Here is a 24,517-nt window from a genome sequence, read left to right as displayed (position 1 = left end):
CTTTATGGAAGAGTGGCAAGAAGAAAGCCATTTCTTAAAGATATCCATAAAAAGTGTCGTTTAAAGTTTGCCACAAGCCACCTGGGAGACACACCAAACATGTTGAAGCAGGTGCTCTGGTCAGATGAAACCAAAATTGAACTTTTTGGCAACACTGCAAAACGTTATGTTTGGCGTAAAAGCAACACATCTGAACACACCATCCCCACTGTCAAACATGGTGGTGGCAGCATCATGGTTTGGGCCTGCTTTTCTTCAGCAGGGACAGGGAAGATGGTTAAAATTGATGGGAAGATGGATGGAGCCAAATACAGGACCATTCTGGAAGAAAACCTGATGGAGTCTGCAAAAGACCTGAGACTGGGACGGAGATTTGTCTTCCAACAAGACAATGATCCAAAACATAAAGCAAAATCTACAATGGAATGGTTCAAAAATAAACATATCCAGGTGTTAGAATGGCCAAGTCAAAGTCCAGACCTGAATCCAATCGAGAATCTGTGGAAAGAACTGAAAACTGCTGTTCACAAATGCTCTCCATCCAACCTCACTGAGCTCGAGCTGTTTTGCAAGGAGGAATGGGAAAAAATTTCAGTCTCTCGATGTGCAAAACTGATAGAGACATACCCCAAGCGACTTACAGCTGCAATCGCAGCAAAAGGTGGCGCTACAAAGTATTAACTTAAGGGGGCTGAATAATTTTGCACGCCCAATTTTTCAGTTTTTGATTTGTTAAAAAAGTTTGAAATATCCAATAAATGTCATTCCACTTCATGATTGTGTCCCACTTGTTGTTGATTCTTCACAAAAAAATACAGTTTTATATCTTTATGTTTGAAGCCTGAAATGTGGCAAAAGGTCGCAAAGTTCAAGGGGGCCGAATACTTTCGCAAGGCACTGTATAGTGTATATTTGGGCTCTCGAGTGGCTCAACGGTCTAAGGCACTCCATCTCAGTGCTAGAGGCGTCACTACAGACCCTGGTTCGAATTCAGGCTGTATCACAACCGACTGTGCTTGGGAGACCCATAGGGCGGGGCACAATTGGCCCAGCGTCATCGGCGTTTGGCCGGTGTAGGCTGTCATTGTAAATAAGAATTTGTTCTTAACTGACTTGCCTAGTTAAATAAAGGTTAACAAAAATATATATATATAATGTCAATTTCTCCTGGCTCAAAATTGAGGAGATATTGACTGCATCCCTTTTGGTCACAGTTCGGATAATCACTGGTATCACACAAGACATGCAATCAGAAGTCTCTTCACAGTCCCCAGGTCCAGAGCAGAGGCCGGGAAACATACAGTATTAAGTACAGTCATGACTAAATGGAACTCTCTGCCACCCCAGGTAACTCAAGCTAGCAATTAAACAAGATTGAAAAAACAGATTAAAGAAGACCTTACGGCACGAGACACATTTGCATGCATTTTGTATTTTATTTTGCATTGTATCATGTATTCAGGTATTCCCCAGGGGTACACGCAATGTCGTCGGGGGGAAAACAAAATAAAATGTGATTCACATTTTGTTTTTTGAGCGAAAATTAAGACGACTATCGAGTAGTAAGACATGTATAAAAGCAACAGATACCATTAATAAGAAGGGTCTAGAAGCGTCTTATATGGTGAGCTACCGAGTGGCTAGGACAGGCAAGCCCATACTATTGTGGAGGACATAATTATTCCTGCTGCCGCGGGTATGGCTGGGAAAATGCTGGGGAAAAGGCCCAAAAAACTATACAGACAATCCTTCATCAAACACCACTGTTTCACGACGCGTCAGCTTTGCATACAAGCCAGTGACTTCTATGCGTTACAGCTGGATGAGTTAAAAGACGGGCCTGGCACAGCTCCTGGTATATGTCCATTAATAATTATGGAAGACATCCTCTTCTGGAAACCAGGACAACAGGAGAGGATATTTTGTAAGTATTGGACAGCTTTGTAATATCAAATGGACTTTGGTGGTCACGATATGTTGGTATCTGTACTGATGGCGCAAAATCCATGACAGGGAGACATAGTGGAGTGGTAACGCACGCACAAGCAGTTGCTCCCGATGGCACTTGGGTACACTGCAGCATCTACCGAGAGGCTCTTGCTGCCAAGGAAATGCCTGACAGCTTGAAAGATGTTTTGGACACTACAGTTACAATGGTTAACTTTGTTAAAGCAAGGCCCCTGATGAACTCTCGTGTATTTTCTGCACTATGCAATGATATGGGGAGGGACCATGTAACGCTTTTACAACATACAGAAGTGCGCTGGTTATCAAGGGGCAAAGTATTGACACATTTTTTAAATTGAGACGAGCTTAAAGTTTTGTTTACTGACCATCATTTTCACTTGTCTGACCGCTTGCATGATGACGAGTTTCTCATATGACTGGCCTATCTGGGTGATGTTTTTTCTTGCCTGAATGATCAGAAGCCATTGTCAGATTATGGATAGGGCTGGCTCAAGAGTTTCTTGCATTGACCAATTGCGCTGTTAAGACACTGATGCCCTTTGTAACTACGTACCGATGTGAGAGTGTATACTCGGCCCTCACTAGCATGAAAACGAAATATAGGCACAGACTGTGTGTGGAAAATTATTTAAGACTGAGACTCTCCAATACAACATTGCGAGAGTTATGTGCATCCTTTCAAGCACACCCTTTTCATTAACCTGTGGAGTTATTCACAATTTTCAATGAACAAATAAGGTTTTATATGTAAGATGGCTAAATAAAGAGCAGAATTATTGATTATTATTTGTGCCCTGGTCCAAAAAGGGCTTTTACTCACTTACCACGAGCCGGGTTGTGACAAACTCATTCTTATGTTTAATAAATGTATTGTATAGTGTGTGTGTGGCAGGCTTACAATGATGGCAAAAAACAACATTTGAGAGTGTGCTGACCCTGGTGCTAGCTGTACGCAGCTGAAGGTTGAATGTTTGAAGGGCTAGGGGACTATAAAAAGTTTGGGAACCACTGATGTATGTGATATGTGGTTCTCGCATGGCTATCTTAAGATGAATGCACTAGTTGTGGGTCACGCTGCCAGCATCTGCTGAATGGCTCAATGGCAATGTAAATGTAGTGATAAATATGTACAGCTGAAGTTGGAACTTTACATACACCTTAGCCAAATACATTTAAACTCAGTTTTTCACAAATTTTCACAATTGTATTTCTTTCATCACATTCCCAGTGGGTCAGAAGTTTACATACACTCAATTAGTATTTGGTAGTATTGCCTTTAAATGGTTTAACTTGGGTCAAACATTTCGGACAGCCTTCCACAAGCTTCCAACAATAAGTTGGGTGAATTTTGGCCCATTCCTCCTGACAGAGCTGGTGTAACTGAGTCAGGTTTGTAGGCCTCCTTGCTCGAACACTCTTTTTCAGATCTGCTAACAAATTTTCTATAGGATTGAGTTCAGGGCTTTGTTATGGCCACTCCAATACCTTGACTTTGTTGTCCTTAAGCCCTTTGGCCACAACTTTGGAAGTATGCTTGGAGTCATTGTCCATTTGGAAGACACATTTTCAACCAAGCTTTAACTTGACGGTGTTGCTTCAATCCACATAATTTCCCTCCCTCATGAGGCCATCTATTTTGTGAAGTGCACCAGTCCCTCCTGCAGCAAAGCAGGAGGGACTGGTGCAGCAAAACAACATGATGCCGCCACCTCCGTGCTTCATGGTTGTGATGGTGTTCTTTGGCTTGAAAGCCTCTCTTCTTTTCCTCCAAACATAACGATGGTCATTATGGTCAAGCAGTTTCATTTTTGTTTCATCAGACCAGAGGACATGTCTTGTCCCCATGTGCAGTTGCAAACCATAGTCTTGCTTTTTTTATGGCGGTTTTGGAGCAGTGGCTTCTTCCTTGCTGAGCGGCCTCTCAGGTTATATCGATATAGGACTCGTTTTACTGTGGATATAGATACTTTTGTACCGGTTTCCTCCAGTATCTTCACAAGGTCCTTTGCTGTTGTTCTGGGATTGATTTGCACTTTTCACACCAAAGTGCGTTCATCTCTAGGAGACAGAATGCGTCTCTTTCCTGAGCGGTATGACAGCTGCGTGGTTCCATGGTGTTTATACTTGCGTACTATTGTTTGTACAGCTGAACATGGTACCTTCAGGCATTTGGAAATTGCTCCCAAGGATGAACCAGACTTGTGGAGGTCTACAATTTCTTTTGCGGTCTTGGCTGATTTCTTTTGATTTTCCCCTGATGTCAAGCAAAGAGGCACTGAGTTAGAAGGTAGGCCTTGAAATACATCCACATGTACACTTCCAATTGACTCAAATTATGTCAATTAGCCTATCAGAAGCTTCTAAAGCCATGACATCATTTTCAGGAATTTTCCAAGCTGTTTAAAAAAGGCAGTCAACTTAGTGTATGTAAACTTCTGACCACTGGAATTGTGATACAGTGAATTCTAAGTGAAATAATCTGTCTGTAAACAGAAAAATTTGGAAAAATGACTTGTGTCATGCACAAAACCGACTTGCCAAAGCTATAGTTTGTTAACAAGAAATTTGTGGAGTGGTTGAAAAACGAGTTTTAATGACTCCAACCTAAGTGTATGTAAACTTCCGACTTCAACTGTATGCCATGTCACAATGCTGCCCTTGAAAAACTGACTGCCATCTTGGACAAAAGATTATGATCTTGACTTGAGGCCCTTCACCGGATGAGAAGAAATGTTACAAGATGGGCATTACCAATTGTGCCAACTTGTCAGAACATGGACATAACAGATGTAAAATTCTTTGCAAGTGTGTGAACAGGGAATTTTCTGAAGGAGGTCATTAGTTTGTCCTCCAGAATTGAGAAACTCTACACCAGTGGTATTACAGTTATGAAAATGTAGTCAAATCTCTTTACCCTGAATAGTGATATACTGATGTAATCCATTTATATAGAAAGTGAACTCTGAAAAACTCAAGTTTACAACAAATGAGAAAGAACATGACTGAACAGTGAAATAAACACACAAATTAAATGCCAAGTGAAATATGAATCTTATTTATGGAATAAAAATAACAGGTTTAACTAAAACACTGCCAATATAAAGTAAAACAAATGTTACAGCTTCCCCACACATCCCCAAATAAGGACCATTACCTAACCACATCTCACTGCAGTCTGGCGACACAAGACATACTTCACATACTTATTATTTTTTGAATAATAGTCAGTCATTTGTTGTTAATTGTTGACATCTTATGAAAAACAATGTCCTGGGTACATTTCTAATGAACTGTGGAGATGACATCAGATCCCTACACCACACAAAAACATTGTGCCATGACAGTATCCTGGAAACCAACTAAATGCAAATGGTGTATATTTCTGATGTTAGATGAAGGGGGTTTGTTTGTGTGACAAAAACTAAACACACAACAGCAAACACATGCCAGACAAAATAAAATAAAATAAAAAAAAAGTTTTTTTAAAAAAATTTGGGAAAGAGTATGGAAGACACCACCATATTGAAGATGTGCGTGTTTGGTGGTTACCCCCTTAACAAAAAAGTAAAGTTGAACAGATAATTCCAAAAACAAAACACTGTCCCAAAACAACACTCCATACCAGAGTGTACATTTACACTGAATGAGGAATGTGTGATTTTGGCCAGTCTGTGGTGAAAAGCATTAAAACGGACTGAAGATCAAAATACTTGTGTGATGATGGAGCTGACAAATCACACACAAAACCTGGGGAAGATGAAGACATGGGTGAAACAATGTCCCCCATTATTAGAAATACACAGAGAAAAGACAAAAAGCACAGAGTGTTTGTGCGAGGCTGGTTCCAGGTCTTGCTACTTTTTGGTTGTTTTGCGGATCAATGCCATTCTCTGGATGAGACAAATGAAAAACATGCTCAATCACTACTGCATTTAGGTCATTTTTTCGTAGACATTCTTATCCAGAGCACCTTACAGTCAGTGCATTCAACTAAGGTTGGTAAGACAACCACATATCAGTCCCATATTAAATTATGGAAATTATTTTCAATACTTCCTAAACAAACAATACACCAAAATAATAATTATATAATACATGTACAGTGCTGTGAAACAGTATTTGCCCCCTTTCTAATTCTCTCTACTTTTGCATATTTTTGATACTGAATGTTATATCTTCAACCAGAACCTAATATTAGACAAATGGAACCTGAGTGAACAAATAACACAACAATTACATACTCATTTCCAGTGGTGTAAAGTACTTAAGTAAAAATACTTTAAAGTACTACTTAATTAGCTTTTGGGGTATCTGTACTTTAATATTCACTACATTCCTAAAGAAAATAATGTACTTTTACTCCATACATTTTCCCTGACACCCTAAAAGTACACGTTATATTTTGAATGCTTAGCAGGACAGGAAAATTGTCAAATTCACACACTTTCACAAATTCACACACACATCAAGAGAACATTCCTGGTCTGATCTGGCGGACTCACTAAACACAAATGCTTCATTTGTAAAGATGTCTAGCCCACTCTTCCATGCAGAACTGCTTTATTATAGCAACACATGGGTTTTCAAGCATGAACTGCTCATTTCAAGTCCTGCCACAACATCAATTGGGATTAGGTCTGGACTTTGACTAGGCCATTCCAAAACTTCAAATGGGCTGCTTTTTGGCCATTTTCATGTCGACTTGATTGTGTGTTTTGGATCATTATCTTGCTGCATGACTCAGCGGTTCCTTCTAGGGCTGGGTGATATGGCCAAAATCTCATATCCCGATATAGGTAATTTCATATCCTGATAACGATATATATAACAATATGGCACATTTGCTGTAAATTCAATGAATAAATAGTTTATATAAAATTACCACATGTAAAGGCCTATTTCTTATTACATTTTGAATTATACTCAACAAATAAAAGGTACTTACTCATATTTGATTATTTCTCCTTTTCTTTAGAACTCTCTCCAGAAGTTCAGTGAGGATCTCTGAATGATCCAATGTTGACCTAAATGACTAATGATGATAAATACAATCCACCTGTGTGTAATCAAGTCTCCGTATAAATGCACCTGCACTGTGATAGTCTCAGAGGTCCGTTAAAAGCACAGAGAGCATCATGAAGAACAAGGAACACACCAGGCAGGTCCGAGATACTGTTGTGAAGAAGTTTAAAGCCGGATTTGGATACAAAAAGATTTCCCAAGCTTTAAACATCCCAAGGAGCACTGTGCAAGCGATAATATTGAAATGGAAGGAGTATCAGACCACTGCAAATCTACCAAGACCTGGCTGTCCATCTAAACTTTCAGCTCATACAAGGAGAAGACTGATCAGAGATGCAGCCAAGAGGCCCATGATCACTCTGGATGAACTGCAGAGATCTACAGCTGAGGTGGGAGACTCTGTCCATAGGACAACAATCAGTCGTATATTGCACAAATCTGGCCTTTATGGAAGAGTGGCAAGAAAGCCATTTCTTAAAGATATCCATAAAAAGTGTCGGTTAAAGTTTGCCACAAGCCACCTGGGAGACACACCAAACATGTGGAAGAAGGTGCTCTGGTCAGATGAAACCAGAATTGAACTTTTTGGCAACAATGCAAAACGTTATGTTTGGCGTAAAAGCAACACAGCTGAACACACCATCCCCACTGTCAAACATGGTGGTGGCAGAATCATGGTTTGGGCCTGCTTTTCTTCAGCAGGGACAGGGAAGATGGTTAAAATTGATGGGAAGATGGATGGAGCCAAATACAGGACCATTCTGGAAGAAAACCTGATGGAGTCTGCAAAAGACCTGAGACTGGGACGGAGATTTGTCTTCCAACAAGACAATGATCCAAAACATAAAGCAAAATCTACAATGGAATGGTTCAAAAATAAACATATCCAGGTGTTAGAATGGCCAAGTCAAAGTCCAGACCTGAATCCAATCAAGAATCTGTGGAAATAACTGAAAAGTGCTGTTCACAAATGCTCTCCATCCAACCTCACTGAGCTCGAGCTGTTTTGCAAGGAGGAATGGGAAAAAATGTCAGTCTCTCGATGTGCAAAACTGATAGAGACATACCCCAAGCGATTTACAGTTGTAATCGCAGCAAAAGGTGGCGCTACAAAGTATTAACTTAAGGGGGCTGAATAATTTTGCACGCCCAATTTGTCAGTTTTTGATTTGTTAAAAAAAGTTTGAAATATCCAATAAATGTCGTTCCACTTCATGATTGTGTCCCACTTGTTGTTGATTCTTCACAAAAAAATACAGTTTTATATCTTTATGTTTGAAGCCTGAAATGTGGCAAAAGGTCGCAAAGTTTGAGGGGGCCGAATACTTTCGCAAGGCACTGTATATATATATATATATTTATTTATTTGGGGGCTTGCCTGTTTTGCATGTTATTTTGGCATTAATGTGTGTGACACACATATCAATTTGCATTTGGTACCTTGGTCGAGTGTTAGCACCAACTCACGAAACCCCTGTTTCTCGACCGTGTAAATTGGGGCCATGCCTTTGCAGATGTAAGTTGTAATGGCAGCTGTTATCTCCTTCCATCTTCGTGAATCTTTGGCATTTGGTGTGCCGCGGGCAAAAGACTCTTGTGAGTCGGGGGTTTGTGTTGAGCACTCGACTCTACTTTTTTGAGTCTCATCTATAGACTCTCTCCGTACTGTTTCACAGAGGTTAGTGGTGTTTGAGCCTGTTGTCGGGACCGTCCTTCGGCATATTTTGCAGATGACGTTTTTTTTGTCCGTGTCAGACTTTTCATACCCAAACCACGTGCATGCGACCAAAGAAGCCCCTCTTTTAGGTAGGAGGTCCTTGCTCGGTGTCACGTTCACTCTCCTCTGTTTGTGTTGCAAATTTCCCCGTGTGGAAGAAAGCAAAACGTCGTCCAATTGACGACAAATATTGCCGTAAAGAGTGATTTGCGACACAACAAAATAAATGATAGAAAAGCGTCTATCGTTTCATATTATGCTCTATTGTCACACAATATATATATCGTCATATCGCCCAGCCCGAGTTCCTTCTATTAAGGCAAGTCGTCTAGGTCCTGAGGTGCCAAAGCATCCTAAAACTATCACACTACCACCCACCACCATGCTTGACCATTGTTAGAAGGTTCTTACTGTGTAACTGGTTGTGCCACCTTTAGCTGAATGGCTGCAACCAAATTTAATCTGCAAAGTTCTCAAGTTTGCCAAAAAGCTCCTGGATGATCATCAATACTCTTAGAAGAATGTTCTTTGGGTGACATCGGTCCTATTATGCCTGGTGAAAACCAAACACTTGATTCATTCTTCTAAGAGTCTTGATGATCATCCAGGTGCTTTTTGGCAAACTTGAGTAAACTTTTCCGATGAAATTTGGTTGCAGTCATTCAGCTAAAGGTGGCACAACCAGTTATTGAGTGTAAGGGGGCAATTACTTTTTCACACAGGGGAATTGGGTGTTGCATAACTTTGTTAATTAATAAAATAAGTACATTTTTCTTTGTTACTTGTAAACTCAGGTTCCCTTTATCTAATATTGGGTTTTGGTTGAAAATCTGATAACAATCAGTATCAAAAATATTGAAAAATAGAAAAACTCAGAAATGGGTAAAATACTTTCACAGCACTGTTCATTTAAATTATTGAACGTTTAGCACAATTCATTAGTATAAATGTGAACCCTGGGTGTGATTAAGATGAAAGAGTGACAAACAAACCTGTTTGTGGGCCTCTGTGGTACAAGCCTTCTTATACGGCCGAATCTCATCTGAACCATAGCCAGGAATCCACATGTTCCATTGGCGCTCTGTTGAGTGGCAGACAACATAGGGAGTGAGAATAAAAATCCAGGAGAAAATACACTCAATAGGAAATGGTCCATTAACTTCATCCACCTTTTATATGCATATCTTTAAAACTCAAAACTGCACTCAAGACTCTGTTCATTTTTGCCATTGAAAATTAATCATTCCAGTAATGGAGACAAACACTGTCACAATAGCTGCCAGGACTCTACGGTGCGACTATTTTACTCACATATGCACCTGGAATTTTTATTGAGAAGCACCAGTGGACCTAGAAAAATGAAGGATTCTATCGTTATTACCGCTAATATTGTGATCCTAAATTTCTTTGTGTGCGCCAACATTTCTCAAAAATGTTCAGCATATAGCCCTGACTCCAGCAGCTGCTCCAACCATTTTTTTCCTTCACCTTTATTTAACCAGGTAGGCTAGTTGAGAACAAGTTCTCATTTACAACTGCGACCTGACCAAGATAAAGCAAAGCAGTGCGACACAAACAACAACACAGAGTTACACATGGAATAAACAAACAGTCAATAATACAATAGAAAAAGTCTATATACAGTGAGTGCAAATGAGGTAAGATAAGGGAAGTGAGGCAATAAATAGGCCATAGGGACGAAATAATTACAATATAGCAATTAAACACTGAGTTGATAGATGTGCAGAAGGTACTTGCATTTAAGAGCAGTTGGAGGCAACGGAAGAAGAGTTGTATGGCATTGAAGCTCGTCTAGATGTTAGTTAACAGTGTCCAAAGAAGGGCCAGAAGTATACAGAATGGTGTCGTCTGCGTACAGGTGGATCAGTGAATCACCAGCAACAATGACCGACATCATTGATGTATGCAGAGAAAAGAGTCGGCCCGAGAATTGAACCCTGTGGCACCCCATCAACCAGTATTAGCCTGTACTTTTACTCACCCAGGTGTAGCTGGACGTCCTTCACTTCTAAGGTGTTGGATTTGCGATGGCGGGCCAGCTGACAGGCAGCCGTCACCACACTGTCAATGAAGTCATCTGCAATCTGTAGCAGCATCTGAGAGGAAGACAGATGGGGGACCTCAGGTGACAAGTGATGAGGCTCCTAAACATTGCATGCACTAGTCTTTGCATTGTGGTTTGGGACGCCATCTTCAGTGAAAGACACTTCTGAGCTAGGAAGCATACCTCCTCCACATCCTCATCGAGCTGCTCATTGGGGTCAATCTCTCTTACGAGGTCCTGCAGCTTCTTTTTACTCAACACCTGAGTGGAGGGCAAACAGGTTGTTCGTCATAGTCAATGGTGCACTCGAAGCAGTCAAGCAGAGTGGCTACACGCTCATTGTACACCCTGAAACTTGGCATCTGGCAAGGGAGATGAATATAGAAGACATGTTTTTACAGAATCAACCTGCACATGAAACTGAAGGATTGGCGTCAATGTATGTAAAGCCAAGTAGTAATTGTACGTTACAGTTATAGTGAATTCTTTGAACAATTCTATTTAAAACCGTCACCCAGCAAGAGGTATACTCTTGCATGGTCATGCTTATTAGCCACCAAATGGAAGAATCCAAACTGAAACAGGGAGGGACTTCCTGTCCAATAAGAAAGATACATTTTCATTTTCTGTCGCAAAACTTTTTACAGCATGCCCCAGGTAGGTGATGAGGAAATGGATAAGAGGAATCACCTGACTTCCTTCTGGGCTGATTCTGCCGGCAGGGCCAGGTGTGCCCATCACCTTCCCTGGAACGGCGGCGGTGTTGCAATTGGCCATGCTGGTGGCGAGAGGTAGTGTTGAGGAGGCCTCGGCTTTCACGGTGAAGAAGTTGGAGTGGTTGGACAGTGGGTGGCACTGGGTCATAATCTGCCAGACGGTGGGGCCTCTCTCTGGGTCTGCACTGTCGTCGTAAGGACCGTGAAACTGGAATCAAAAGGGAAAAGTGTGAGAAAAAAAGCTCCTTGCGCCCTCAATCAACAAGCACACAGAATACCAGGGTGCGGATAGACTGGTAGATGGGATATGACTAGGGCCTTATAAAATCTGCGTTGTGGAGAACACCTGCATTAAAGGGTAACTCCACCCCAAAACCCACATTTCTTCTATTTTTCCCCAGACCTCAAAAGTCGTCTCCTGATGTAGTTAATATTGTAGTCCACAACAATGCTTTAAGTGTGATTTTGAGCATGAAAACCTGAAAAACAAACATAATTTGGGAAAAAAATTCTACAGATCTTAAAACCTAGTCATATCATATCACATCTAGGCAGTTATCCATTTAAATGTCAGACTAGCTAACTAAAACCTAGGTTACAAAACCTGGCATGATATTTATATGGATATTTACTGGGTAGTTAAAAAAACAAATATCACACATTGCGGCTGGCAAACCAGTAAACATTACACCGTCTGTCAGTCTTACATTATTGCGTATGGGCATATCAACACTCACGTGACAGCTATGTTAGCTAGCAGGCTATGTTTGTTGACTAGCTAGCCGGCCGACATGTTAACTGGATAAATATTTATTAAGCACATGTTGATTGTATGATATCGTGAGACAAGCGTTGAGTTTAACTAAAGGAATCCGTAATCATGTTGAAAAACTAAAATGCATCACAACCACAGCTAATTTCAGTTAACGTCAGTTAGTTAGCAGGCTAACATGGTTTAACTAGGTAACGTTACAGATTTAGCAAATATTCAGCTTGAAGACACAACGGCCACATTTACCATGGAATGGTCCAAGCAAGCATATTTACATATAGTAAATAAATACCTTAATAGCCAGCTAGATACCTGCTAACACGACATGGGGAGGATCTCAATTGCAGACGTCATCTATCTTTGCCTCCTTCTCAAAAACCTATTGGAGGAGAGGGTCCGAAGCGCGGGACCTCTGGCTTTCTCATCCAATGTGTTTTTGAGAAGGAGAGAGGACGCGAGCAGTAAATAACTGAGCTCTTCCCATAATCATTACGCTGTGAAGCTAGCTGGTAAAATGTACAAGTAATCTCTCATAGACATATATACATATGTTTTGAATACTTACCTGACAAAACAAACACTATCTCCCCATGTTTTAAACTAGTTAATTTAAGTCCACACAACACAAACCTGTCTATGGCAAGAAATTCCGATTTTTTTTCTTATCTTCCTATTTTAATAACTATTTCTGGTACACCCAAATAGACGTACTCCTCCCCCCAGTGTCTGATGAGGGAAATGTTGCACAATTATAATTTAACACATTTATGAAGATTTTACACTATTGTGGAGAGATGTACTGTTTGGATTCTTTACATACAATAGAAATAAGCTGAAACATTTTTATGTAATTAATTTCATTATACTTTTGGCCAAATGTCATATACACAAATGTAAATTTACAAACAGAAAACCACATTTTCGTACCCTACAAAAAGAAATTGAACTGTATTTTAAGACGGTTAAATGCTCTACTAACAAAAAAGCTGTTAGTAAGTAATATGTAAGTATTTGTATGTCCCTTAAGGTCCTTGTGTAATTGTAATGTGATATTGTACCCCCTAGCTCGATTGTCCATTGTTTGTAATCTATGTATGCTTGTGTTACCTCATGTGCTTTATGTATTGATTTGTTGTTAATAGAAAAAAATTAAGAAAAAAAGGGAAATGTTGCACAATGTAGCAACGCCCACTTCCGCTCTACTTCCGACCCGATACATAGCTTCCTGTCTCGATCGCGTCCTGTCAGCCTGATTGTAGCCATACTAGCTTCGAAGTCCCTCGTTTTATTATTATCTCAGTATATTAATATTATCATATTTCTAGTGGTTTTTTTATTTTTATAATTCTTGTTGAAAATTATGTTTATCCGTTCAGTTAGTGATTTTTGTAATTCGATTATTGTGTGCTGTGTCTTTTTTAGTTTCTTCACTAGCTACCTATTAACGTTCTAACTAGTAAGGTGGCTAGCAATTAGCCAACGCCTCCCTCCCTTACCAATCATGGCACTGTTTTACTCAAGACGCTTGTAAGAGCTGCCATTGACGGATGTACATCGTCTGGCCAAGACAAGTAGCAAAGCACCGAACTCCAAGTTAAAAACAAGGATTCAAACTTTGTGTCCAGTTACCTTTTCAACTATAAAGGTAAGTATAGCCAAGTTGCCTATCAGATCAGACAAGGACGTTTACTCAAAGCTGTAACGTAGTTTAAGACGTGCCTTTTGCAGTAGTTAGCTAACATTATGATTGCTCTTTCTTTTGATTCCAAACAGCTTAGAACAGGGCCAACGTGACAGAGGTCAGCATAAGGGTTTGCTGCTACAGGTCCAGGAGGAAAAATGAGAAACCACACAGTTTGAGTGTAGGGTGAAAAGTCAGGTGTTTGTGACACACTATATGCAGGTTACACAGTCAGAGATGAAGCCTAGTCTTAGACTAAGAAGTTCCTGTCAATGGAGATCTGCATTAAGAGGCATTGCTTAGTCTAGGACTAGGTTTAACCCATGTCGATGAAAGCGTTCTTAGTGTAGTAATTGTTCATTTCTCTTCCTTGCTGTTTATATAAGCTCTGTTATGTTAGACACATTAGATTACATTTAAACAAGGACATATACCCTTAATAGAAAAGTTTAAATCCGTATTGCTGTAATGAATTCATTGGCTGTTGCATGTTGCGCCAGTCATTCCTGTCTGCTAGTCGTGACACATGTTGAGTGATTTTATATCCCCACGTGGGTTGTACTGAATCGCTGTGAGCCAGTAACAATGACACAACATCACCACACAGTTGCATTACTATTCCAGTCTGCACACTAAGATGGGAACACCAGTCGTCCCACCTGTGCATAGCTGCACAGAGGCCGAGCAGCAGTGGCGTAAGCCAAGGACTATGATATGTTTTAATAGCTATACCACATATCAAAATCATATGGTTATAATCCCACCATAATGCTAATAAATGATTTAATAAAAACTTAAATCGTCTCATGATTAGATTTAGAATAGTGCCCCGGCACTGTCTTTTTACAGGGTCTGCAACCTGGGCCCATAGGCAAAATGACCATCACCAAGCCCACCAAAAAGCGCATGGCAGAAGGAGGGATTACGTGAGTATTCCCTAATAACCAGTATAGTAGGTAGTAGCTGGTCATATCCTATTAAACTTAGACTATATAAAATTATTTAATTTCAGGTGGTTTCAAGTACATTGTTTAGATTGGCTAACCACAGCGGCTGCTTTGCGGAAGTACTCTACAGCGCCCTTTTTTGGAATGCTCCCTGACCTCTCAGTTCTCCAGATAGAAGAGGCATACAAGAACTTTGACCCTCTATCCAAACCATTGATCTGCAGCATGGGGATGTCTGCTGAAAAGCTTTTAGTTGACTCCCATTTTGGAAAGGTACAGGTGGGGAGCCTCCTGTCTTACCAGCAGCCTCCAATCACAACGTGACCATAGTTCACTATAAGGAGACACCACCATTCCCTTTACTGCCCCTGGGTGGCTACAGACTGGAGAGCAACTTTCAAGGCTGTACTTGTGCTCAATGAAGAAGACCAGCTTCACACAGTCTCTTCAGGTGAGAGAATACATAGAGACCCAGTGGTGTTCTCACTAATTAGAGAAGGGTGACTGACACTACTTATGTGTACATGCAAAAGTTCTTAGGCAGGAAAGACTAAATAACAAGGGACAGGCTCCTTTATCTTTCAATTCATGAAAGAGAAACAAACCAACATCTGTCTGTGCAATTCATTAAAAATGTAAAATAATTCCGTAAAATGTTTCTGTTCTCATCACTAAATAAAAACTATAACATTTTGTTTGGAGTATAAGCAGAGGTATTTGTTATCAATAAAGGAACAATGGGGTGTTAGACAATGTGGATGGACACAGCTAAAAAAGGATAGATGCATTGTGGTAGTAGCTCATTGCTCCTTGGCCCATGCCTTCACGAGGCCTTCACTGGTAGTTTTGTGAGAAGGCAAGCCACAGCCCAGATGCAGTTGATGCTTCCCATCAGTGACATGAAGATCTCTTGGACATCGTAATATTCCACTGGAATAGCAAAGGTACTGCTCCCTTTTTTAGATGTCGAAGCCCACTAGAAGGTTCAATGAAATCTTCTTAAATTCCTAACTTCCAATAAAGATGCCGTACCAACTAATAATGTTAACGTCCTTAGCACTAACGTTAGCTAGGTACTGGTAGCGAACGTTTGCTTGCTAAACAGACAAAAGACAGAACCCAATCAAATTTAAAAAATGTATAGAAATATGATTATATTAATATACTGAGGTAATGATAAAATGAGCGACTTCGAGGCTAGTATGGCTGACAAGTAGTGATGGGTCGTTCACGAACATGTCTGCTCTAAGAGCCGACTCTATTTACAAAAAAATGAAGATCTGAATAATCAAAATATTTTAAATTAATTAATTCAAAGAACAAAAAAATAAAATAATAATAGGCCTAAATACTCAAGCACACACATTCGTTCTGACTGTCTGCTCAGACTAACAGCCTCACCTGTTGTTCCTGTCAATCAGACATGCAGTGTCAACCAATGAACCAACGATGGGTGAGGGAGGGCCGAGCCAACTTACTCACAGTCACACACTTAGCAGCCGAGGAGAGAGAGGAAGGACAGCTGTGAAAACAACAGCTGGAAAATGAGTCGGAAGCACAGTAGCATTTAGATGCATTTTAATAATGTAGACAATGTTAGAGCACAGTGTAGAATTTGCCAAAACAAAATCTCATATAAAGCCGGTTCTATGCACAACCTACACCGGCATATGCGAACTGTGCACCCAACTGTGAAGCTAGCGGGTCTTCTAGTGATAGTGCTGGAGCCAGCACCTGCACATGTGGAGATGTATCCACTCAGTCAAGTAGGCCTACTCCACGACCCACAGCAACGCAGTCTTCTATGGACCAGTTTATGCCAAAGTCTATGTCTGTAGCAGAACAAGGCCAAATTGATATTGCATTGGATAAATTATTGGCATCGATTTCCAGCCATTTTCGATCGTAGAGGACAGAGGTTCTAGAAATTATCGCAATAGTCTAAATCCAATGTACACAATTTCAAGCAGGAAAACCCTTTTAAAATCACTTATTCCACAACTGTACGAGAGCACACAGGCTTCAGTGCGGGAAAGAGCCCAAAAAGCTACCGCAGTTTGCCTTACCACTGACTGCTGGACATCAAGGGTAACCACTTCTTACAGGTCGGTTACATGTCACTTCATTGAAGATTTTTCAATGTCTAGCTGTCTTCTGGACTGTTTTGAGTTCAGCGACAGACACACATCAGAGAACTTGGCTGTTGAGAGTGGCCAGAAAATGGCAAGTAGATGGAAAAGTGGTCTGTTGTGTTAGCGACAATGCAGCTAACATAACCAAAGCCATGAACATTTTAAAATAGACCATGTCTTGCCCACACAATCAACCTGATTGTAAGAGATGCTCTGAAGGTGATGAAGCCCACCGGACAAAGTGAAAGGAGCTGTGGAATACTTCCACAGGAGCGCAGTAGGTGCAGAAAAACTACAGTCTACACAACGCCAGATGGGGATGCCTGAGCTGAGGCCTAAACAAGACTGCACTACAAGGTGGAATTCAACATTTTATATGTTGAAGTGGTTTCTTGAGTCAAAGGATGCCATCATCTCTACCCTGGCCACTGTCAATGCACCTGTTGATGCTCTGACCCTAGAGGAATGGGAGGTGGTGGAGGAGATGTGCAGAGTCCTGGAACCCTTTGAGCAGGTCACTGTGGAGATCAGTGGAGAGGGCAGTTATTACTACATCATTATTCAATCCAGTATTATATATGTATATTAGCAGTAGATGAGAATGTAGTATCAGTAGACAAAACATGAACCTGAATTAATAAGTTACTGTTCTCTCGTTTCAGCTATGTGACAGCCTCAGAAATGATACTCCTGTGTAAGGGTCTGCAGCGAATCACATCCAGCCGCCAGAGAGAAGCAAATCTAACCACAGGACATGTGACAGAGTTGATGGACACCCTATGTTCATCAATGGACAAAAAGTTCCATAGAATGGAATATAATCACGTGCTATCAGAAACCACTGCACTTGCCCCCAGGTTTAAGAAGTTAGCCTTCAGTGATGCCAGAGCGATTGATGAGGCTCTTCAAAGAATAACCTCAGCAGCAGGGAGGGACAGCCCCACCAGTCAGCTGGCCCAGGCACCAGGGCAACAGGAAGAAGAGGGATCAGATGGAGCAGAAGCACCAGCAGTAGTGCCACAAACTTCTGCTGTTTGGATGCTGTTTGACGAGAGAGCAACTGGGGATGCAGCATGAAGGAATCCCTCAGCAGATGCCATAATGGAGGTCCGATGCTATTTGGAGGAGGCCCTCCTCCAAAGATGGAAGAACAAGGCCTCGGTCTACCCACAGCTTACTAAAGTCATGACAGGGAGACTGCATAGTGGCCACATCCGTTCCCTCTGAGATGGTCTTCTCAAAAACTGGACAAATAATTACTGAGAGAAGAAACTGCATCAGCCCCTCAAAAGTGAGGCAGCTTGCATTTCTGATTGCAAATCTCTCAAAAGCAAAATATGGTCAGCATTGCTGTGTGCTGCTGGTTATAACAAGGTAGAGTACAATTTCATTTAATAATTTAATTAGAATTGTTCTAACACCAATTATAGTCAAACTATCACAAACTGTTTGACTTGAAAAAATACAAACCTTTTTTTAAGAACCGTTTGGGCGCCAAAAGACCCGGCTCTTTTTGGTGACCTGAGCAGAACGAGCCGGCTCACTGAAAAGAGCCGGAATGCCCATCACTACTGACAAGATGCGATCGGGACAGGAAGCTATGTATCGGGTAGGAAGGTGAGTGGAAGTGGGCGTTGCTATGTTGCTATGTTGTGCAAAAGGTCTATGTGAACGCAATCCCCAAAAACTGATATCACGTGTAGCCTAGTCAATAACCCACAACTGGTCAGTGTGATTGTGTATGGGTAAATTTGGGCATAACATAATTTAATACTAAATAAAAATGTTTGGTTTTATGTTTTCACACATTTTCTTTACCGCTTGATGTCAACAAAGCACTTTTGTGTCAGTTTTATTCAACCACAACACACTTTTAGCTCTGTACACAAACATTTGAGGCCCAAATAAAATTGTTAAATGTAATAGAAACAACTATTCGTCACAATTTTTTTCCCAGTACAAATATATTCACATTTCAGTGTCATTCAGTTCACTCTGTGAACATGAAGTTCTCATAAATTCTTTCAAAAAATATCACAGTAAAAAGGAAATATGGTAAACATTATCTAAACAGATGAGTCACAACTTGATACAATATAATACACTAATCAGACAGTCATATTGCTGTTTCTAATACATGCTATTTTTTTGTACAGCTCTTGTAAACAAAGATTTAAACTGTATAACAAGTTCATATGACACTTCAATGAGCATTTCAGCTTTCAAATATGTTAAACTTTGACAATTATATTTTACTTTTTGTGCTATTTTATTTACGAAATATATTAGATATTGGAATCTATATGTAGCCTATAGCCATTCAATGCAAAGAGAGACACATTTTCTTGTAAATAACAGGTCATCAATGTTGGACGGTACTGGTCATGAATGGTCCCTGCTTTGCCCATTAAGGTGACCCAAGGGTTGGGAGTGCAAGGCAGAGAGCAGCCAATGGTGCCAGAACGAGCCGGCTCACTGAAAAGAGCCGGAATGCCCATCACTACTGACAAGATGCGATCGGGACAGGAAGCTATGTATCGGGTAGGAAGGTGAGTGGAAGTGGGCGTTGCTATGTTGCTATGTTGTGCAAAAGGTCTATGTGAACGCAATCCCCAAAAACTGATATCACGTGTAGCCTAGTCAATAACCCACAACTGGTCAGTGTGATTGTGTATGGGTAAATTTGGGCATAACATAATTTAATACTAAATAAAAATGTTTGGTTTTATGTTTTCACACATTTTCTTTACCGCTTGATGTCAACAAAGCACTTTTGTGTCAGTTTTATTCAACCACAACACACTTTTAGCTCTGTACACAAACATTTGAGGCCCAAATAAAATTGTTAAATGTAATAGAAACAACTATTCGTCACAATTTTTTTCCCAGTACAAATATATTCACATTTCAGTGTCATTCAGTTCACTCTGTGAACATGAAGTTCTCATAAATTCTTTCAAAAAATATCACAGTAAAAAGGAAATATGGTAAACATTATCTAAACAGATGAGTCACAACTTGATACAATATAATACACTAATCAGACAGTCATATTGCTGTTTCTAATACATGCTATTTTTTTGTACAGCTCTTGTAAACAAAGATTTAAACTGTATAACAAGTTCATATGACACTTCAATGAGCATTTCAGCTTTCAAATATGTTAAACTTTGACAATTATATTTTACTTTTTGTGCTATTTTATTTACGAAATATATTAGATATTGGAATCTATATGTAGCCTATAGCCATTCAATGCAAAGAGAGACACATTTTCTTGTAAATAACAGGTCATCAATGTTGGACGGTACTGGTCATGAATGGTCCCTGCTTTGCCCATTAAGGTGACCCAAGGGTTGGGAGTGCAAGGCAGAGAGCAGCCAATGGTGCCAGAACGAGCCGGCTCACTGAAAAGAGCCGGAATGCCCATCACTACTGACAAGATGCGATCGGGACAGGAAGCTATGTATCGGGTAGGAAGGTGAGTGGAAGTGGGCGTTGCTATGTTGCTATGTTGTGCAAAAGGTCTATGTGAACGCAATCCCCAAAAACTGATATCACGTGTAGCCTAGTCAATAACCCACAACTGGTCAGTGTGATTGTGTATGGGTAAATTTGGGCATAACATAATTTAATACTAAATAAAAATGTTTGGTTTTATGTTTTCACACATTTTCTTTACCGCTTGATGTCAACAAAGCACTTTTGTGTCAGTTTTATTCAACCACAACACACTTTTAGCTCTGTACACAAACATTTGAGGCCCAAATAAAATTGTTAAATGTAATAGAAACAACTATTCGTCACAATTTTTTTCCCAGTACAAATATATTCACATTTCAGTGTCATTCAGTTCACTCTGTGAACATGAAGTTCTCATAAATTCTTTCAAAAAATATCACAGTAAAAAGGAAATATGGTAAACATTATCTAAACAGATGAGTCACAACTTGATACAATATAATACACTAATCAGACAGTCATATTGCTGTTTCTAATACATGCTATTTTTTTGTACAGCTCTTGTAAACAAAGATTTAAACTGTATAACAAGTTCATATGACACTTCAATGAGCATTTCAGCTTTCAAATATGTTAAACTTTGACAATTATATTTGACTTTTTGTGCTATTTTATTTACGAAATATATTAGATATTGGAATCTATATGTAGCCTATAGCCATTCAATGCAAAGAGAGACACATTTTCTTGTAAATAACAGGTCATCAATGTTGGACGGTACTGGTCATGAATGGTCCCTGCTTTGCCCATTAAGGTGACCCAAGGGTTGGGAGTGCAAGGCAGAGAGCAGCCAATGGTGCCAGAACGAGCCGGCTCACTGAAAAGAGCCGGAATGCCCATCACTACTGACAAGATGCGATCGGGACAGGAAGCTATGTATCGGGTAGGAAGGTGAGTGGAAGTGGGCGTTGCTATGTTGCTATGTTGTGCAAAAGGTCTATGTGAACGCAATCCCCAAAAACTGATATCACGTGTAGCCTAGTCAATAACCCACAACTGGTCAGTGTGATTGTGTATGGGTAAATTTGGGCATAACATAATTTAATACTAAATAAAAATGTTTGGTTTTATGTTTTCACACATTTTCTTTACCGCTTGATGTCAACAAAGCACTTTTGTGTCAGTTTTATTCAACCACAACACACTTTTAGCTCTGTACACAAACATTTGAGGCCCAAATAAAATTGTTAAATGTAATAGAAACAACTATTCGTCACAATTTTTTTCCCAGTACAAATATATTCACATTTCAGTGTCATTCAGTTCACTCTGTGAACATGAAGTTCTCATAAATTCTTTCAAAAAATATCACAGTAAAAAGGAAATATGGTAAACATTATCTAAACAGATGAGTCACAACTTGATACAATATAATACACTAATCAGACAGTCATATTGCTGTTTCTAATACATGCTATTTTTTTGTACAGCTCTTGTAAACAAAGATTTAAACTGTATAACAAGTTCATATGACACTTCAATGAGCATTTCAGCTTTCAAATATGTTAAACTTTGACAATTATATTTTACTTTTTGTGCTATTTTATTTACGAAATATATTAGATATTGGAATCTATATGTAGCCTATAGCCATTCAATGCAAAGAGAGACACATTTTCTTGTAAATAACAGGTCATCAATGTTGGACGGTACTGGTCATGAATGGTCCCTGCTTTGCCCATTAAGGTGACCCAAGGGTTGGGAGTGCAAGGCAGAGAGCAGCCAATGGTGCCAGAACGAGCCGGCTCACTGAAAAGAGCCGGAATGCCCATCACTACTGACAAGATGCGATCGGGACAGGAAGCTATGTATCGGGTAGGAAGGTGAGTGGAAGTGGGCGTTGCTATGTTGCTATGTTGTGCAAAAGGTCTATGTGAACGCAATCCCCAAAAACTGATATCACGTGTAGCCTAGTCAATAACCCACAACTGGTCAGTGTGATTGTGTATGGGTAAATTTGGGCATAACATAATTTAATACTAAATAAAAATGTTTGGTTTTATGTTTTCACACATTTTCTTTACCGCTTGATGTCAACAAAGCACTTTTGTGTCAGTTTTATTCAACCACAACACACTTTTAGCTCTGTACACAAACATTTGAGGCCCAAATAAAATTGTTAAATGTAATAGAAACAACTATTCGTCACAATTTTTTTCCCAGTACAAATATATTCACATTTCAGTGTCATTCAGTTCACTCTGTGAACATGAAGTTCTCATAAATTCTTTCAAAAAATATCACAGTAAAAAGGAAATATGGTAAACATTATCTAAACAGATGAGTCACAACTTGATACAATATAATACACTAATCAGACAGTCATATTGCTGTTTCTAATACATGCTATTTTTTTGTACAGCTCTTGTAAACAAAGATTTAAACTGTATAACAAGTTCATATGACACTTCAATGAGCATTTCAGCTTTCAAATATGTTAAACTTTGACAATTATATTTTACTTTTTGTGCTATTTTATTTACGAAATATATTAGATATTGGAATCTATATGTAGCCTATAGCCATTCAATGCAAAGAGAGACACATTTTCTTGTAAATAACAGGTCATCAATGTTGGACGGTACTGGTCATGAATGGTCCCTGCTTTGCCCATTAAGGTGACCCAAGGGTTGGGAGTGCAAGGCAGAGAGCAGCCAATGGTGCCAGAACGAGCCGGCTCACTGAAAAGAGCCGGAATGCCCATCACTACTGACAAGATGCGATCGGGACAGGAAGCTATGTATCGGGTAGGAAGGTGAGTGGAAGTGGGCGTTGCTATGTTGCTATGTTGTGCAAAAGGTCTATGTGAACGCAATCCCCAAAAACTGATATCACGTGTAGCCTAGTCAATAACCCACAACTGGTCAGTGTGATTGTGTATGGGTAAATTTGGGCATAACATAATTTAATACTAAATAAAAATGTTTGGTTTTATGTTTTCACACATTTTCTTTACCGCTTGATGTCAACAAAGCACTTTTGTGTCAGTTTTATTCAACCACAACACACTTTTAGCTCTGTACACAAACATTTGAGGCCCAAATAAAATTGTTAAATGTAATAGAAACAACTATTCGTCACAATTTTTTTCCCAGTACAAATATATTCACATTTCAGTGTCATTCAGTTCACTCTGTGAACATGAAGTTCTCATAAATTCTTTCAAAAAATATCACAGTAAAAAGGAAATATGGTAAACATTATCTAAACAGATGAGTCACAACTTGATACAATATAATACACTAATCAGACAGTCATATTGCTGTTTCTAATACATGCTATTTTTTTGTACAGCTCTTGTAAACAAAGATTTAAACTGTATAACAAGTTCATATGACACTTCAATGAGCATTTCAGCTTTCAAATATGTTAAACTTTGACAATTATATTTGACTTTTTGTGCTATTTTATTTACGAAATATATTAGATATTGGAATCTATATGTAGCCTATAGCCATTCAATGCAAAGAGAGACACATTTTCTTGTAAATAACAGGTCATCAATGTTGGACGGTACTGGTCATGAATGGTCCCTGCTTTGCCCATTAAGGTGACCCAAGGGTTGGGAGTGCAAGGCAGAGAGCAGCCAATGGTGCCAGAACGAGCCGGCTCACTGAAAAGAGCCGGAATGCCCATCACTACTGACAAGATGCGATCGGGACAGGAAGCTATGTATCGGGTAGGAAGGTGAGTGGAAGTGGGCGTTGCTATGTTGCTATGTTGTGCAAAAGGTCTATGTGAACGCAATCCCCAAAAACTGATATCACGTGTAGCCTAGTCAATAACCCACAACTGGTCAGTGTGATTGTGTATGGGTAAATTTGGGCATAACATAATTTAATACTAAATAAAAATGTTTGGTTTTATGTTTTCACACATTTTCTTTACCGCTTGATGTCAACAAAGCACTTTTGTGTCAGTTTTATTCAACCACAACACACTTTTAGCTCTGTACACAAACATTTGAGGCCCAAA

General features: G+C 39.7%; 2 protein-coding genes across 20 annotated transcripts in view; one reads left to right on the top strand and one right to left on the bottom strand.

Annotated features, from left to right (window-relative positions):
- Nucleotides 1-5,003: 5,003 nt before the first annotated feature.
- On the bottom strand, nucleotides 5,004-12,954 carry LOC110490388 (transcription initiation factor TFIID subunit 12). Of its 12 annotated transcripts, none has more exons than XM_021563788.2 (6): nucleotides 12,826-12,954; nucleotides 11,463-11,696; nucleotides 10,956-11,033; nucleotides 10,710-10,824; nucleotides 9,700-9,788; nucleotides 5,004-5,715 (listed from the first exon to the last, which is right to left on the bottom strand). In XM_021563788.2, exons 2-6 carry the CDS (start codon nucleotides 11,634-11,636, stop codon nucleotides 5,653-5,655), a joined length of 519 nt encoding a protein of 172 aa, XP_021419463.1. In that variant the 5' UTR covers nucleotides 11,637-11,696; nucleotides 12,826-12,954; the 3' UTR covers nucleotides 5,004-5,652. The 12 variants fall into 12 exon arrangements, with proteins under 12 accessions (XP_021419463.1, XP_021419486.1, XP_021419455.1 ...); XM_021563811.2 differs by lacking the exon at nucleotides 12,826-12,954 and adding an exon at nucleotides 12,553-12,705 and having other exon boundaries at nucleotides 5,004-5,858; XM_021563780.2 differs by lacking the exon at nucleotides 12,826-12,954 and adding an exon at nucleotides 12,553-12,705.
- Nucleotides 12,955-13,478: 524 nt separating this feature from the next.
- Nucleotides 13,479-24,517, top strand: part of LOC110490352 (glucocorticoid modulatory element-binding protein 1) — a 28,526-nt gene continuing 17,487 nt past the window's right edge. For 5 of the 8 annotated variants that reach the window (XR_005036881.1, XR_005036880.1, XR_005036883.1 and 2 more), the window contains exons 1-10: nucleotides 13,479-13,905; nucleotides 14,791-14,867; nucleotides 17,683-18,394; nucleotides 18,502-18,637; nucleotides 19,433-19,569; nucleotides 20,365-20,501; nucleotides 21,297-21,433; nucleotides 22,229-22,365; nucleotides 23,161-23,297; nucleotides 24,093-24,229. The gene's annotated coding sequence lies outside the window, so the exon portion shown is untranslated. The remainder of the gene's footprint in view (nucleotides 13,906-14,790; nucleotides 14,868-17,682; nucleotides 18,395-18,501; nucleotides 18,638-19,432; nucleotides 19,570-20,364; nucleotides 20,502-21,296; nucleotides 21,434-22,228; nucleotides 22,366-23,160; nucleotides 23,298-24,092; nucleotides 24,230-24,517) is intronic. The other 3 variants (XM_036949419.1, XM_036949412.1, XM_021563746.2) reach the window with 2 other exon arrangements.

This window comes from Oncorhynchus mykiss, chromosome 2 (assembly GCF_013265735.2).
Source record: "Oncorhynchus mykiss isolate Arlee chromosome 2, USDA_OmykA_1.1, whole genome shotgun sequence".
Lineage (NCBI taxonomy): Eukaryota > Metazoa > Chordata > Actinopteri > Salmoniformes > Salmonidae > Oncorhynchus > Oncorhynchus mykiss.
The sequence above is the reverse complement of the archived record's forward strand: the minus strand, read 5'-3'. Positions and strand labels throughout refer to the sequence as shown.

What these genes read in the sequence shown, in the direction of transcription:
- LOC110490388 (XM_036949444.1), bottom strand. Translation starts at nt 12,150, where the DNA reads ATGTGTGATATTTGTTTTTTTAACTACCCA. An exon ending in TTTGTTTTTTTAACTACCCA is followed by an intron (nt 11,697 to 12,120) that starts GTAAATATCCAT and finishes TTTTGATTCCAG; the next exon opens with TTTCACGGTCCTTACGACGA. An exon ending in GGACGTCCAGCTACACCTGG is followed by an intron (nt 9,789 to 10,709) that starts GTGAGTAAAAGT and finishes GCCACTCAACAG; the next exon opens with AGCGCCAATGGAACATGTGG.